The 15,765-nt window shown below is 41.0% G+C and overlaps 1 protein-coding gene across 1 annotated transcript in view; it reads left to right on the plus strand.

The window, feature by feature from the left end:
* PKHD1 (PKHD1 ciliary IPT domain containing fibrocystin/polyductin) overlaps positions 1-15,765 on the plus strand; it is an 808,705-nt gene that overhangs the window by 525,394 nt on the left and 267,546 nt on the right. The window contains exon 43 of the mRNA XM_089685961.1: positions 12,945-13,013. Within this exon, the coding sequence (XP_089542087.1) occupies positions 12,945-13,013 (69 nt within the window). The remainder of the gene's footprint in view (positions 1-12,944; positions 13,014-15,765) is intronic.

The raw sequence follows: 15,765 nt of genomic DNA on the forward strand, positions 1-15,765 counted from the left end.
ATGAATTTCCTTCTGTTTATAGCAGTTTTACTTACATCACCTCTCCTCTGTCTTTGGTAAATGTTTAGTGTCAGTTAGAATCCTGTTTTATCCGTCCGTCTATTCCCATGTACAGTCCAACTCTTCCCATGCCCTATCACTCTATCTTTCTACATGAATGCTCCATCTATACACACTTCATCTTTCTCTATGCTTTATTTGTGCATTGCCCTAAACACACAGTCCATCTTTCCCCATTCACAGTCCATTTTACTCCATGCTCCATCCATCTCTCTCATTGAGCAGTCCATCTCTCTCCATTCATAGTCCATCTCTCTCCATGCACAGCCCATCTCTCTAAGTGCATAGACCTTCTTTCCATACACAGCCCATCTCTTTCCATGCACAGCCCATCTCTCTCCGTACATAGTCTATCTCTCTCCATGCACCGTCCATCCCACGCCATGCACAGCCCATCTCTCTCCATGCATAGACCTTCTCTTTCCATACACAGCCCATCTCTTTCCATGAACAGCCCATCTCTCTCCATGTACAGTCCCTCTCTCTCCATGCACAGCCCATCTCTCTACATGCACAGCCCATCTCTTGTCATACATATTCCATCTCTCGCCGTACATAGTCCATCTCTCTCCATGCACAGTCCATTTCTCTCCAAGTTTGGTTCATCTTTCTCCACGAACAGCCCATCTCTTTCCGTACATAGTCCATCTCTCTGCATACATAGTCCATCTCTCTCCATGCATGTTTCATCTCTCTCCATGCTTCATCTCTCATTAGATGGACTTAAATGCAAATCCTTTGGAAAGTAGCAAGTAAAACAGCTTTCATACATGTATTATATCTTTGTATTTCAGTGTTTTCCTGGAGTTCGGCTTTAATTGCAGCCAGCATCCCTGTCTGTAAATCACAATTCAATATTTTCCTCACCTTCCATCTCTGAGCTTACCTATAGACACAAGATAGATTGCAAATAAAACATTTGGGACTTATAGTTTCTTAGTCTGGTTAAAAAAAGACACAAGTCCATTCTGTTTAACCAACAGAAAAATAAATAAATGGAAATTCTCTTTATGCACAATTCTATACCCAAAGTTGATCCAGAGGAAGGCAAAAAAAAAACAAAACTCATCTATCATAGAAATATCTGTGCCCAAAATATATGGTCCAAACAGTAGATTGAGCTTTTTTTCCAAATAGGGGTTGCTGATCTATTTACAATGTCAAGACATGTGGCAGATCTACTTTATAGTGGAAGTCTAAGCACCATTTACATCCCCCCCATATCAAAGCCTCCTACAGACCCAGTATCCTTCAGGCTACTGCAGTTATGCCTCAAGACCTCCTCTTCATTCTCGGCATTGGTGGTCCTTCCTCCTGTACTGTACTGAGCATCACTCATGTGATGACCAGGAGTACAGTGAACCTAGGCTATGTGATGATACACCTCCACTGCATGTGTTATTGACATCCTGGGCTTATAGGGAGTGATTTAACTCAGACAGTGCCAGCAAAGGAAGGATCAGGGAATAGAACTGGATGGTGGACAGGGTGAGTAGTGCATTTTTTTCTCATTCAATGATTTTATTGAGATTTTCAAGAAGGAATAGCATAACAGCTCTCATTCCTACACAGGGGCTATGGCATCAAAAAACTACAAGTCATAATCGAGGAAATCAAAAATAATATATCAATGCAAACTCTTATGAGGCAAACATACATAATGTATACCAAAGGTTACCAGCAACTGGTAAAAATGGGTTGCCTAAAGGGGTAAAAGAAAAAGATAAGCTGAGATAACAGTTCTGGAGGGAGGCTAAAAGCAAGTTAGGCTTATGGGGTTTAAATAGGGCAGGGCATAATTTAGCCATGGTTCCAATATCTTGAGGAATCTGGGTTGGGAGTTAAGTATCCTAGACAGCTTTTCTTTGATTAGCATTAGAGTTACAGTATATGATCTCTGACTTCCTTTACAGAGACTGAGGACTTCTGCCAGGCTAACGTATGTTTGGCGGCTAGGAAAAGGTATATGACCAATAATTGTTGATGGGCGTAAAGACTTGAGATGGGGCAATGAAGCAGGGCAAACGTATTATCCCTGGGGTTAATTAAATGGAACAAAGTTTGAAGAAGTCCAAAGACTCTGGAACAGAAAGTGAGTAGTTCTGGGCAGGACCACCATTTGTGCAGTACGTCACCACATTGGCCACAACCTCGGAGACATCTGTCTGTGTAATTGGTGTTTACTAGGTCTACCACCGAAAGAGAACTTTGCAGGCTGATTTCAGAATGGTTGTAATAAAAGAACACTTAGCTACCTTGAAGCAGACCGTATTACAATTTCAATGCATTTTTTAATACAGGGTTGGGGCATTACAATGAAAACAATTATCGAAGTTCTGCTTTAAGTGTGAATATTCAGATTTGAGCCTATGACTGGTTCTCTTTAAAGCTTTACCTTACTCCTATTATTCCTGTTTATCTCCTTGCATTATATAGCTCACCTCTTGGGGTTTTTTTTATTTATAACCACAAGGTAACAGCTTGTGTAAACTGAGCATCAATCAATGCTACAATATAATGGGATTTTACACCAACATTAACGGCCATGATAAATATATCAGTTTGTTACAGCAATTCTCGGTCACAAGACACTGCTTTCTGTGACTTGGGGGGGCAAAGTCAAGCTAAACAATAGATACCGTCAGCCTTGTGCCAACAATTGCTCCTCTGGAACATAGCTAGGGGCACTTGCTGAATAGAACACCATGACCATGAGAATGGCTTTGGAATATGTCTTGTAATTCGGGTCATTGTTGTTATGAAAATTGGGAATATTGTTATACATTTTTATACCTTACAACTAGGGTGAGTGAGATTGACAGTTTTCCCTGTACCAATATTTTAGCAAAAAGTCTCCATTTGGAGTCAATGAGGAAAAGAAAAGTAAAAGGTATCTAAACCCAAAAACAAAAAATATTGCAGCTGTTGAGCCCTTAGATGTGGCGGGTGCATTTGTTTTTTTAACCTACTGATCCTGCCAAGTAACACACTTCCTGTCATAGGGTGAGAACCCTCACTGTACAGTATCTGTGAAGGAGCAGCGTTGTCACCCTAGGACAGGAAGTGTGTTATGACTACAGAACACCTTTCCAGTGCAGGAGGGGGTTGTACAGTTCACAGAGCATAGTTGGGAAGGAAGATAATACCCAGGAGATACAGGTGAAGTGTCCAGCCCTGCTGTCTCTAGCCTGCCAAAATCTATTTTAGGGCACGTTTAGGGCCCCCTGCATTCAAGGCATACATGGCTTAATGTGTGTACCACTTGGTACAGTATTCAGCCGCGTCCATTCTCAACGTATTTCAGTTTGTCATAGACTTTGACAGGCTGCAGGCAGCAAGGCTGGACACTGCACCTGCTTCTCCCAGTCACACTGGCTTTGGATGCACAGGGGCTAAATACCTTGCGCCAAAGGCTAGCATCTCATGCACACAATTTTCACTTAGAAACACAATAGTAGTGATTGTAACTGGCCATTGATCACCCTTTTAGCACAGACCCAGTGGTGATAAGGCTTTGTTTAAAATCAAAGCCATGTTTTTTTTTTCAATAAAATTTTGCCTAGCAGTCAGCATAATCAAATTTAAGGGTAATTCTGATTATATTTTTAAAGAAGATAAAATCAGTCATTTTCACTGCAAAATGACTCCGCTCATCCCTGCTCACAATTTCTTAGAAGAAAGAAAAAAAAAGGGTACCTTTACTTCAGCCAAAATGTTTTAATACATTTTAAATAGAGAGGTGGAAGGTTGGAGTCACTGTTTTCAGTTTTTCTTTGTCTTCTGTGCCTCTATTGGGGAGATTTCCCTTCACTTTCCATCAGTACAGAAAGTGATAGGAAATGTCTCCATTTGGGACACAGACAAAACCTCACTCATTGAAATTATAATGTGTTGCGCTTATTAAAAAAAACACAAAATGTAATGCACATATAATATTGAAAAAACATGCAATCCCAATATATGAACCTTTGATTACAAACCAAACAGAGAAGTGAAAAAAATGATATAAAATATAAAGTATAGTGTCCAAAAGAGTCCCATCAATAGTGCAGAGTAGATGAATGTGTGCCTCTTCAAACAAAGTTGTGTTAGTCATATTGCCAACAAACACCTTCACGCAGAGTGATAATAGAATGCACACCTACCAACTCTCTACGACCCCCTTAATAGGAGTGGTCATATAGTGCTTCTGTACTTTCCAGTACACTTCTGTACTTTCCATATTTCCAAAGGTACCTTCCACATATCTTTTCTGGTCACCAGGAAAGCCGCTTAATGAACAGCCATATTTGGACTTCTGACAATAAACTCATGCAAAGCAAACAAAAAGATGCCTCTCCATAGTGTAAAAATCCTCAAAATATTATTTATAGCACATAAATACACTCACATACAGTCAAAAGCAATGCACATAGGTTAGGACAAACAAACAAAGGTTAGGACATCAACTTCCGGAATGTGATGATATCAGTAGAAGGATCCACCCAACGTATTTCGTTCTTAGAGTGGCAGGGTTACAATCTGTGACAATGTTTTGTCTTCTTGTCCTCATGGCAACCTCACCCACATATCCTGTATGGTCAACACAAGGACAAAAACCAGGGGAAAGTCCTCCCGATGGGGTCACAGACAGAAATAAGCACCTAACAAAAAAAGTTAAAGTTGAAGTTCAATATGTTTAACGTTTTCCTTCTCTTCTACCCCTCTCTTCACTCGTCAACTTGCTAATTAAATATTTGAGTAAAACCTTCCATTTTCATTACATCACAGTGCCTTTGTGCTGCTTTATGGAATATAAGCAGATCACAGCTGATAGGAGGGTCCCCGCTTTGGTATTTCTCTAAAGAGCCCTCAGCCCTGGTGCAGGCAGTAGGCTCATTCTTGTGAGGAGTTTTGCAGTTTACAAAATTCCTTGAATGGTGGATGTCAGTCTGGAGAGTGGGCATTCCTAAGCAGGTTGTATTTGCATGCAGATCGCACTAGGTAATGCCATTATGTGATGCTGAGCCTCCATAATTGAAAGAACTAAAATCCAATGAATGGAAACGGGTGGGTCAGGGACAGTAAGGCTTGTTGTCCTCCAAACAGGAAATGATACTAGCTTCATCTGACTTGCTGCAGGTTCTAATGCACATGCTAAGAATGCACAGAGTGCAGTGAAATCAGAATAAGCAGCTTTAGTACTGGAGAGGAGCCTGTACAACTGTGCAAGTCTGAAGGGAAGGCTGGAGTTCTGCTTTAAATCACCTATCAATTTCTTATCTCTCTGAGGGGCTCCAGCTGAGATTTCTCTTCTGTTTCATTCACTAAATGCCTGGTTTGGATAGTTTGAGGGAATCTTGCTCCATTCTTTGATGCAAAGGGAGACAAGGAATCATGAAACGTTTAGTGGCAACATTGAAAATTCCAAAGACAACATGGAGGAGATGCATCTCACTCCTTATTGAAAGGAAAAATACAAGAGGTCAAAAGGCATATAGCCTGTACCCAAGGCATTTTTTTCAGCTGGAACTTGGTGGAACTCAGTTTTGCCACCTTGAGCTCAGGTCCCCTGCTCCCTACTTACCACTATCAGGATAGTGCAGGATGGGGACAAGGGAAATGCAGGTGCCCAGGGTGCAGTGTGGATGCCATCACCCCCACTGGATGATCTCCCTACAAATGAGAAAGACGGAGCCACCTATAGTGTTCAGGGATGTACTAGAGCCGGCTGGGTGCTTCAGCTCATTACAGCAACAAAAGTAAGACACGTGGAAGATGGTGGAGCTTTTAAAGAGGTGGAGGAGAAGATGAGGCAGTGGAGGGGGGCGGGGGTTGCATACAGTGGTCAGAATTGAAGAAGGTTGAAAGTATGATGTGGATGGGAGATGTAGATGTAAGACGCTGTGGAAGAAGGCTGAACTCTGCACTCTGTGTGTAGCACACCTCTGAACTTTGTACTCTGTATGCAGTGCACCCCTCAGCTCTGCACTCTGTCTGTAACCCCCTCCCTCGAACTCTGCACTCTGTACATAATGCACTCCTGGTATTTAATTCCCCTTCTAGACCTTACCACTGTTAGTGAAATTTGAGCACACCCACTATTTGATGCAGTTTGAAGGGTATGAATGTATAGGGGGAGGGAGTTTTGGGTGGTCGTAGTTGAGTTCCCGCACCTATTGTCTGAGAAAAAAAGCCCTGACTCTACCTATAACTGTCTTTTTTTTAGTGGACCCTAACCCTCTAAAGTCCATTGCTGGATCTTCTAGAGCAGTCTCTCTCAACCATGGTTCCATGGAGCCCTAAGGGCTCTTCAGAGGTTGCTAGGGGTTCCTTGAGCAATGAGCAATTTCTGACTCTTAAATAAGTAATCAATGACAACATCAATCTTTTAGCTGTCTGTAAGGGGGATTCTTCCCAATGACCTCAAATGTAAAGAGCATCCTTCCAAGCAACCATACCACTAATGTACCATTAGCTGTGGATAGTGTAATTATTAGCAGGAGTTCCCTGAGACTGGAAAGTAATTTCAAGGGTTCCTCCATTTTAAAAAGGTTGAGAAAAGCTGTTCTAGAGATTCCATTTAAAAAAATACATAGAAGATATACACCGATACTATCCAAATTTCCTGATTATTTCTTTCTTGATTGAAGTTCTCCATTAAGGTTACAGGAAGGCTTTGGGGCTCATTGAGAGTGATCTCCAGCAGTTTTGGGAGTCCGTCCAAGCTTGCCGTGCTAGGTATCTGTCCCAGATTCCTCATTAATTAGGTGTCAGTGTAGCCAGTGCTGATTATTTAATAATGACATCCTCACCGGGCATTTCACATATGCTATGTTCCAAGGCTTATCCTTTCTGTGACAGCCAAGTGTAATTATCTGAAAGATTGAAGTCTTCATTATTTCCACTAATTTATTGAACTCTTAAAATTAATGAACCTTTCGTCTTTTTTAAATGTGCCTGATTACCATGGGAACGCCTGGCAAAAAAAAAAAAATTAGACATTTCGCCAAAAAGATTGATGAGGAATAAATGGATCTTAAATTATGTAAAATATTTTACACTGAAAAGTCACACAAATACACGGGGTGGCTAAAGAGGTGATGGATGTTGAAGGCTGATAGGGCAATGTAAGAAGAAAGATGGGATGAGTTTGACACTGTCAGTGTATTTTTTTTTGGTAATGGGAATAATTTAAGAGCATATCATGCTAGAATAAAGACAGTGCTCATGTTCAGAGGAAGGATCAAAGAAACAAAAATGTGTGATGACTAGGAATGAGCCAAATTGTGAGATTTTCCTTTGCCGGAATTTTAGTGGACAAACAGGACATTTCAGTGCAATTAGCCATTTTAAAAGCCAAAAAGCATTGGAGTCAATGACAAGGGCAAAATTAAAGCCCAACCAGAGGCTCCATGCTTACCCCTTCCAGGGAATCTTCTTTGAGTTCTTGTCAGCAGCATGTTTTTTTTAAACTGACAGATTTTAATGCCTTCTGACAGGTCATATGACATGCTGGGTCCTTTTTCTCTTCTATCTACTCCTGGTGGTGAGCGATCATGGATGATGAAATGTTATTTCCATCTATGCATTGTGAGTGAAGGGAGCTGTTTTCAGAGGGTGGGCCATAACAACTTGCACCCACAGTCTTTGCTCCTTTCCTTCTGAAGTGATGCTAGGCATCATTGAATATGAGGAACTGAGGACATCTTGTAGTGTACAGGGAAAAGTGCCAGACTGTAGCTGCTGGGGTTCTTTTGTTATTTAAACCTATAGGAGGACATGTAAAGTGGTTGTAAACCTCAGACATGAAATATGAACAAAGCATATCCCTCTGCAGTGTGTGCTTGTCTCAATTATTTTTTTCTGCTGCTTCATTCCTCTGCTATCAGCATGAACCACTTTTGCCAAGTTTTCCTGGCACCAAGAAAAAAATGGTGACAGGGAGGGACCTCTAGCAGATTGGCAGCCTCAGCTTTCTTCCTGTGAGCTGTGGAGGGGGTGTGCCTCTTTCCTCCAATCAGCTTTCAGAGATCTCCTCACAGAGCTCTGCAGTTTGTAATTTTTTCTAAACTCTCAAACAAGCTGTATAAATTCAGCACTTTGAACAGCTGTTGAGAGGAGAAGATTCCAAAAAACCAGGTACAACTTATGTAGGATGATTTGTTTCACCTCTGTGTATCACCTTAGGCAAGTCACCTCAATGGGTATATGTAGGGGTTTACAACCACTTTAAAATAGCACAGAGTTCGGCTTTAAAGTATAACAGGCAACTTTTTTTTTATTAGTTTTGGATAGAGTGGAGAGGGATTAGAAAATCTGTCAGTTTTTATTACTGTCTGGGCCCCCGTTATGGAGATTCAACCGCTCTATTTGTCCTGTTTACCGTTATCTTCGAAAGTGAAAGCGCAAGAAAATCCCACATTTTGGGTTGTTCCCAGAACAGGAATAGAGGTAAATCTTCCAATCCGGACATTAGTTCTGGTGACAACCAAGGATTCCCTCAATTCCTGCTTTGGTTCTTGGACAAAAAGTGAAGAGAAAATTTCTCAATAGGACACGGAAAGCAAAAAAAAAGAAGACAGGGTTTATTTTACTCTATTTACATTTTTTAAATGTCTTTAGTTCTACTTTAATGATGGTTTTTATGACATGGAAAGGTGCAGTGGGCTTTGAAGTGCTCCTGAGGTTTCCAGAAGCCCATTATAAACTATCCTGGACCAGTTCTTGGGCTAAAAGCAGAAACTGCGGAAACCCTGGCCTAACCTTTCATACAAATAAAGAAAAAAAATGTATTTTATTTTTAAAAATATGTGATTCAATGGGTGCTGTTTTTAAGACAAGTACTTCTTAAACTTTTTACAAAATGAACATTGAGTGCACCTAGACCATAATATAGTAACAGCTGTCAATGACATGGCTTTGTTTAACAATAAAACAATGTTATGTTTTTCTTTGTAAAGCTAATTTTTGCAAATGTAAACTTCAATTTTTTTTGTAAGGCCTAAAAAGTCCATATGATGAGATTAAAAGCCAGCTTCAATTAAATTTTCATGAAGGAATCATTTGTAATTTCACAGTGAAATTAAATCTCAAAATCACTCTGTCCTTTCCTACTGGCCAGCAGTCAAGCTGAATATAAGGGGGTCAGGGGGCACGGTAAAAGTGTCTCTCCAGCAAACATAAAGAGAAATGATCCTGCGATATCTCTAATAGATGCCAACATCCCTAAAGAGTATTTTACTCTACATTTTTTAAATGTCTTTAGTTCTACTTTAATGATGGTTTTTATGACATGGAAAGGTGCAGTGGGCTTTGAAGTGCTCCTGAGGTTTCCAGAAGCCCATTATAAACTATCCTTGATTAGTTCTTGGGCTAAAAGCAGAAACTGAGGAAACCCTGGCCTAACCTTTCATACAAATAAAGAAAAAAATTAATTTTATTTTTAAAAATATGTGATTCAATGGGTGCTGTTTTTAAGACAAGTACTTCTTAAACTTCTTACAAAATGAACATTGAGTGCACCTAGACCATAATATAGTAACAGCTGTCAATGACATGGCTTTGTTTACCAGTAAAACAATGTTATGTTTTTCTTTGTAAAGCTAATTTTTGTAAATGTAAACTTCAAATTTTTTTTTGTAAGGCCTAAAAAGTCCATATGATGAGATTAAAAGCCAGCTTCAATTAAATTTTCATGAAGGCATAATTTGTAATTTCATAGTGAAATTAAATTCTCAAAATCACTCTGTCCTTTCCTACTGGCCAGCAGTCAAGCTGAATATAAGGGGGTCAGGGGGCACGGTAAAAGTGTCTCTCCAGCAAACATGAAGAGAAATGATCCTGAGGTATCTCTAATAGATGCCAACATCCCTAAAGTATAGAGTTGTATTAGAGAGAAACCCCCCTGGTTGGGACTTTAAAGGCATCCATAAATGAGTAAAAGTTATATCAATCTTTATCGAACATAGATATGTTAAAAATGATCAGCCATAAAATATTGAACAGGCGGTAATTGGAAGGTAAGTACAATAACACCATATAAAGGTATATTAACATTACAGAGTTCCTAGATAGCATCCTATGTGTTTCAGAGTAAGTCTACTCCTTCTTCAGGGACAACACTTTGTGCATGAATAATATAGCCTCTAGAAGCGAAAAATACATATTAAGATTATACAGCAATTCCATCGGCAGTTATATACAACGTCATTGTGTGAACATCAAAGATACAATACTCAGAGCATATTACAGTGAGGACCAGAAAGAGAAAATAAGATTTCCGCCACATTAAAAACATTTTGTGTATAGCCAAGTTTGCAAATCCTCCCCAGACCACATCCGGGCAGGCACGACCAGGCAGGGCCCTCAAAAGAGGCACTGAGGCCACACTAACAGCCACAGAGGCGAGCTGCATACAAAAAATAATGATAATAATAACTACCATGTAAACAAAAAAAGGTATCCTATCATTTCTTTGAAAAATATATGTAAAGGAATGCGCTAAAATTAAATATCACCATATAATAAAGTGTCCATAATGAATCTGTGAAAGTCCAAATACCATAAATAACTCAAAATTTAATCTGTGAAACTCATAACATCGTGATTAATCCACCACCAAATAAATTGGATGAACTCACCAGAGCTAAATGCTGATCAGATTATAGACCAGCACTAGCGTTTTTGCTCTGGGAGCGATGAATAAACGATATCCAAACTGTAGATGTGATCTTTTGTAGTGATATTCACATATCCAGGTAATTAGCAACAATCTTCCACAATGATGGACAATATCTCAATACAAGGAGCAATACTCTGCAGCCAAAAATCTCAGGATGAGCCTTTCCATATACCACCGTCTCTCCATAAATGTAGGAGCCATGCTCAGGGACAAAGGAAAAGAAATGATGGTGCAGCAAGTTTAAAACAAGTATACATTTATTAAAAAATCCAAAGCACTCACAAGTGAGGTGTCCAGACAAACACCAGCTTAAACAGCAATACCACAGCACTGAGTAATGGACAATCACTGCCGACAATCACAGGGAAAAAAAAAAGAAACGTCCTGGCGTCAACATCCAGTAGGCCACGCCCAACGTGTTTCGTCACCATGACGTCTTCAAGGGGCGGTACAGATGTAGACGTCAGATTGCCTCTCTAAATACCGCACACGCTCTGCATAGCGGCGACAACTCACCAATCACAGCGGCGCTGTACTAACACAACACCACTCGATCGGTGCAATTACATTATAGGCTCTATACTTAGAATACATGATAGGTACCTCTTTCGTGTGTACTTTGTTCTAAAATGGAGACAGGGGTGCCAAAAACATGCATGCATAACCCACCACAGCATACCTGCCCTTAAAGGGCCATACACACAGATTAAAGGCACTTTAAGTAAACAATAAATTGAGCCATTGGTGAAAAAAATGCATGACTAGATATAACTTTTAGTTAAACTGTTACTGTATGTCATAATGATCATCGGATCCAGAGCTGGATGAGCAGATACCTTAAAACAGCCTTTCTCAACCTTTTTAAACCAGAGGAAACTTTTAAACAATGTTCAGGTCAAGGAATCCCTTGCTAAAAACAATTTATTGGTGGCCAGTGGGAAGAATGCATTCCTTAGGGCTCATTTACACTTGCTTTGACTTTAACACAAATTAAAGTACCTTCTGCTTCAACATGTTTTTAATGCTTCAGTGATGCTTCGATGATGCTTTGGTGATGCTTTCTTAAAGCGTTCATGAAGCTTGGCAAATGCCCTGTGTGTGTGTTGATTTTTGATTTGTTTTGAAGGGGCCCAGTAGAATCCCAGCTCAGTAGAACGGAACCCCCACTCAGCACATCCCCAGCTCATTAGTACCCCTGTTCAGCAGATCTCCAGCTTATTGGTCCCCTCGTTCAGCAGATCCCAAGCTTATTGGCCTCCTCATTCAGCAGATCCACAGATTACTTGTACCCTCATTAAGGAGATCCCCTGCTCAGTAGTAACCCCCAGCTCTGCTGATCTTCTCAGAGCTATGCAGGCACCATGGGGGGGGGCGACGGGGGGAGAGGCAGTCAGTCACACATCAGGGAACCCATGGAACCTTGGTTAAGATTGGCTGCCTTAAAATGTTAAAATCAACTTAAGCTCCATTGCTGATATTAATTAAAGGGTTAGTTCACTAAAAGCCTAAATTTCATGGTCTGGTTGATGGTAGATCTCACCAATCGCTCAGGATTGGTGAGTTCCTGGATCTGCAAATCTCCTGTTCCAATTATGAGGGGCTTTCACCATTGCTGCTGAATGTATTATTTATTTTATATTATATAGAATGTAACTGAAGGAGCTGGAACATACAAAGGTGGCCAGCATCAACCAACAGATGGACAGGAACAAAGTAAGGGCTCACTGTTGGCGTGTCCAGACATAAGAAGCTCACTTTACCCATCAGATTCCACCTATGGCTAGAAAAACACTTTTGCATTGACAGACCCTTTTAAATCAACAAGGCCCCACGCATCCACTTTAGGACAGATTATCTCCAAAAAATGCTGTTATAGAATAACTAAAGACTTGGCTGTCCTTCTCAGGATATCATTAATGATTTGAGAGACTCCTAAAATAATTCTGTTTGACATTGGAAGTGTAGTAAGATCTGCAAATTATTATGTATTGAGTCAGGGCTTTGATGCTGATCACCATTTCTAGAGACATCAGATTTTCAAAACATATTAAAGAAAACACGGCAAGAACAGCCCAGGCAAATTATCCGCAGATGGTCAGGAGGGCTTAAAAAAAATTCTTTCAAAAGCGGTTTTATTAATAGAGCTGAAAAAGAGAGAAAAATGTCTCTTCTTACTCTTATCGCCAACAGCTGTGTAATCTGTATTTTGTTTCCTTTGCAGTCTCTGGGGAAGGCCTAATCAGAGTGACACTTACAGTAGAAGAGAGTATGGCACCACCAACCACACCAGGTATGATCATGACATTTGTCTTGTATACACGTACGTTTAATAAGAAGATTCCATATACTCTTACAGAGTTGCCCCAATCTCCTTGGCTTTGTTATTGTTTCTACAATCAGCCACAGCTGTGAATTGTGGTTGAGAAAAAGGAGAGAAGCGCCTCTAAGTGCAATAAGTCTTTTAATTCAAGTCTAAATGTAGAAACACTCACATGTGTGAAGTAATCATAAGCTTAAAAACCGTGGTTAACAATAGTTAACGGTGGGGTGGTAACCCGGGTGAAGAGCTGTCATCTTACTGCGATGTGGGGAGGTCAGCTCTCGGCTGGAACAGCGTGGTGGCTGGAGGGGAACAGCGGTGAGGCCGGCCGGCGTGCACGTCCTCCCTCAGAGTCGGATGGAACGCACGCTGGAACGTAGCAGCGGCGTGGCCGTGATGACGTCAGAGCCCAGGGTGCACTGTGACGCGTTTCGGAGCATGCACTGGCCGTGGAAGGCGGAAGTGCACTCCTTTTTCAAGCAGCTGGGATCTGACGTCATCACGGCCATGCCGCTGCTATGTTCCAGCGTGCGTTCCATCCGGCTCTGAGGGAGGACGTGCACGCCGGTCGGCCTCACCGCTGTTCCCCTCCAGCCACCACGCTGTTCCAGTCGAGAGCTGACCTCCCCACATCACAGTAAGATGATGGCTCTTCACCCGGGTTACCACCCCACCGTTAACTATTGTTAACCACGGTTTTTAAGCTTATGATTACTTCACACATGTGAGTGTTTCTACATTTAGACTTGTATTAAAAGACTTATTGCACTTAGAGGCGCTTCTCTCCTTTTTCTCATCTACAGAAGTTGCTACAGCTTATTTGGAAGCCTTTCCCTCAGTGCCACGCGGAATCCTACGCTCTTCATACAGTAGCCACTAATACCACCATCACCCCATACTACCATTTCCCAGGACTTTGCAGTGTTTGTGCTGTTACAACCCTTCCTTATTTTTTGTGAATTTTGTTTGGACTAACTCACAAAATATATAAACCTATTTCAGTTCACTGGGCAAAGGTCTACTTTAACTTAGCCATCTCTCCAGGAGCTCCAACTGACCTTGCTTTTACTCCCCATCTGCCCAATTCAGTCACCAGGGTGAAGGAAGCCTTTATACAAACCATAATTGTAACTTACACAGGTCTATGGACTCCCCATGTGACAACCCTGATTCGCCCTGCGCTGTCACATGGAGTGTGTCACGTGCTCCCCAATACCTGGAAGTACCAGATATTTATTTCAGCTCTTGTCTCTGAATGGAGCGGTAGGGCAGAGAAGGTAGATACTAGGGAAAGGTGGAAAATAAAGCAAGCCTGCTGTCCCCTGAATGGGCATAGATTTGGTTTAAACCCTCAGTATTTTTTAGCTTAACTCATTGAACACAATAAAATAAACATTTCCCAGTAAATCATTTTGTTTAAAATTCTTACCCCAGCACTAGCAGTTAACAGCATTCAATGCTGCTGGCATCCCTGAACTTTTGTTCCTCACAGGAAAGAGTTACAGTGGCTCTAACTTCAACATGGCATCTTAAAATCAGTGGGATATATTAGGCAGCAAGTAAATATGTTGTCCCTGAAGTTAAAGCAGTAGTAAAGTCCGCTTTGTGATTTTTACCTACAGGTAAGCTTATAATAGAGCACACTGCTAATTAACCTTTCCAGCAAGTGTTGCAATAAAAATTTTTAGTTCACACATATTGAAATACATGCTTAAGCTGGCCAAATGCATCAAAGTAATCCCTCTATGGCCAGTCCTACTCTTCTCTGCCAACGCTAATGCTACTCTGGACACAATGCCAACCCTGGGGCAAACAGACACAAAGTGGGGGAGAGCTACTAGGTTTGCGATCTGGCAACTAATCTACTGTGCAACAGAAAAACGACATACCTATCTCAAATCCCAATAGCTTGTACATACATTTATCTGTTAGGTGCTTTAAGGGTGTAGCCACATGTTAAAACTAGAAATCCTGGAGGAACCCTCTGCATGCTGCTAATTACCCTTTCCAGAAAATCCAGTAGAGCAGAGTAGGACTTGCCATAGAGGGATTACTTTGACGTAGTTGGCCAGCTTAAACATGTATTGCAACATGTTTGAACTAAAAATCCCTATTTTTATTGCAACGTTTTCTGGGTGCCTCCAGGGATTTCTAATGTTAGCATGTGGCTACACCTTTTTAGTACCTAATACATAAATGCATGTACAAGCTATTTGGATTTTAGCACAGGTATATCTTGTTTCTAAAGGAACAGCATGCCAGTGCCGTTCCTTCAGAGTACTGTGCCATGGCCCATGACTTCATTAAGCATGCATGGGAGTGAAGTCATCATGGCTTGGCCAACCAGACAGCTGGAGCTCAAAAATCCGGAAGGAAGACCAGTGGAATATGGGAGGGCTTCTTTCTAAGGTAAGTATTTCTTAATGTGCTAGTATGTGATGCATACTAGCACAATATAACATCGCCTTGAAGGGAATGTTTTTTATTTTTTTATCTGAGTTTACTACCCCTTTAATGTGTTCAAAGCCGAAAAAACAGGCATCTCAGTTTGTTGTATATGGGACTGCATAGCCATAAACCGTGTCCACAGTCAAAATTGCCTACAGTGAGCATGCGAGCATCAGAATTGGACCATGGTGCAATGAAAAGAAGGTGGCCTGGTCTGATGAATGATGTTTTCTTTTACATCATGTGGATGGCCAGGTGCGTGTGCATCCCTTAC

Source organism: Staurois parvus, unplaced genomic scaffold (genome assembly GCF_062004578.1).
Source record: "Staurois parvus isolate SC_StPar_1 unplaced genomic scaffold, SC_StPar_1.0 ptg000390l, whole genome shotgun sequence".
Taxonomy (NCBI): Eukaryota; Metazoa; Chordata; class Amphibia; order Anura; family Ranidae; genus Staurois; species Staurois parvus.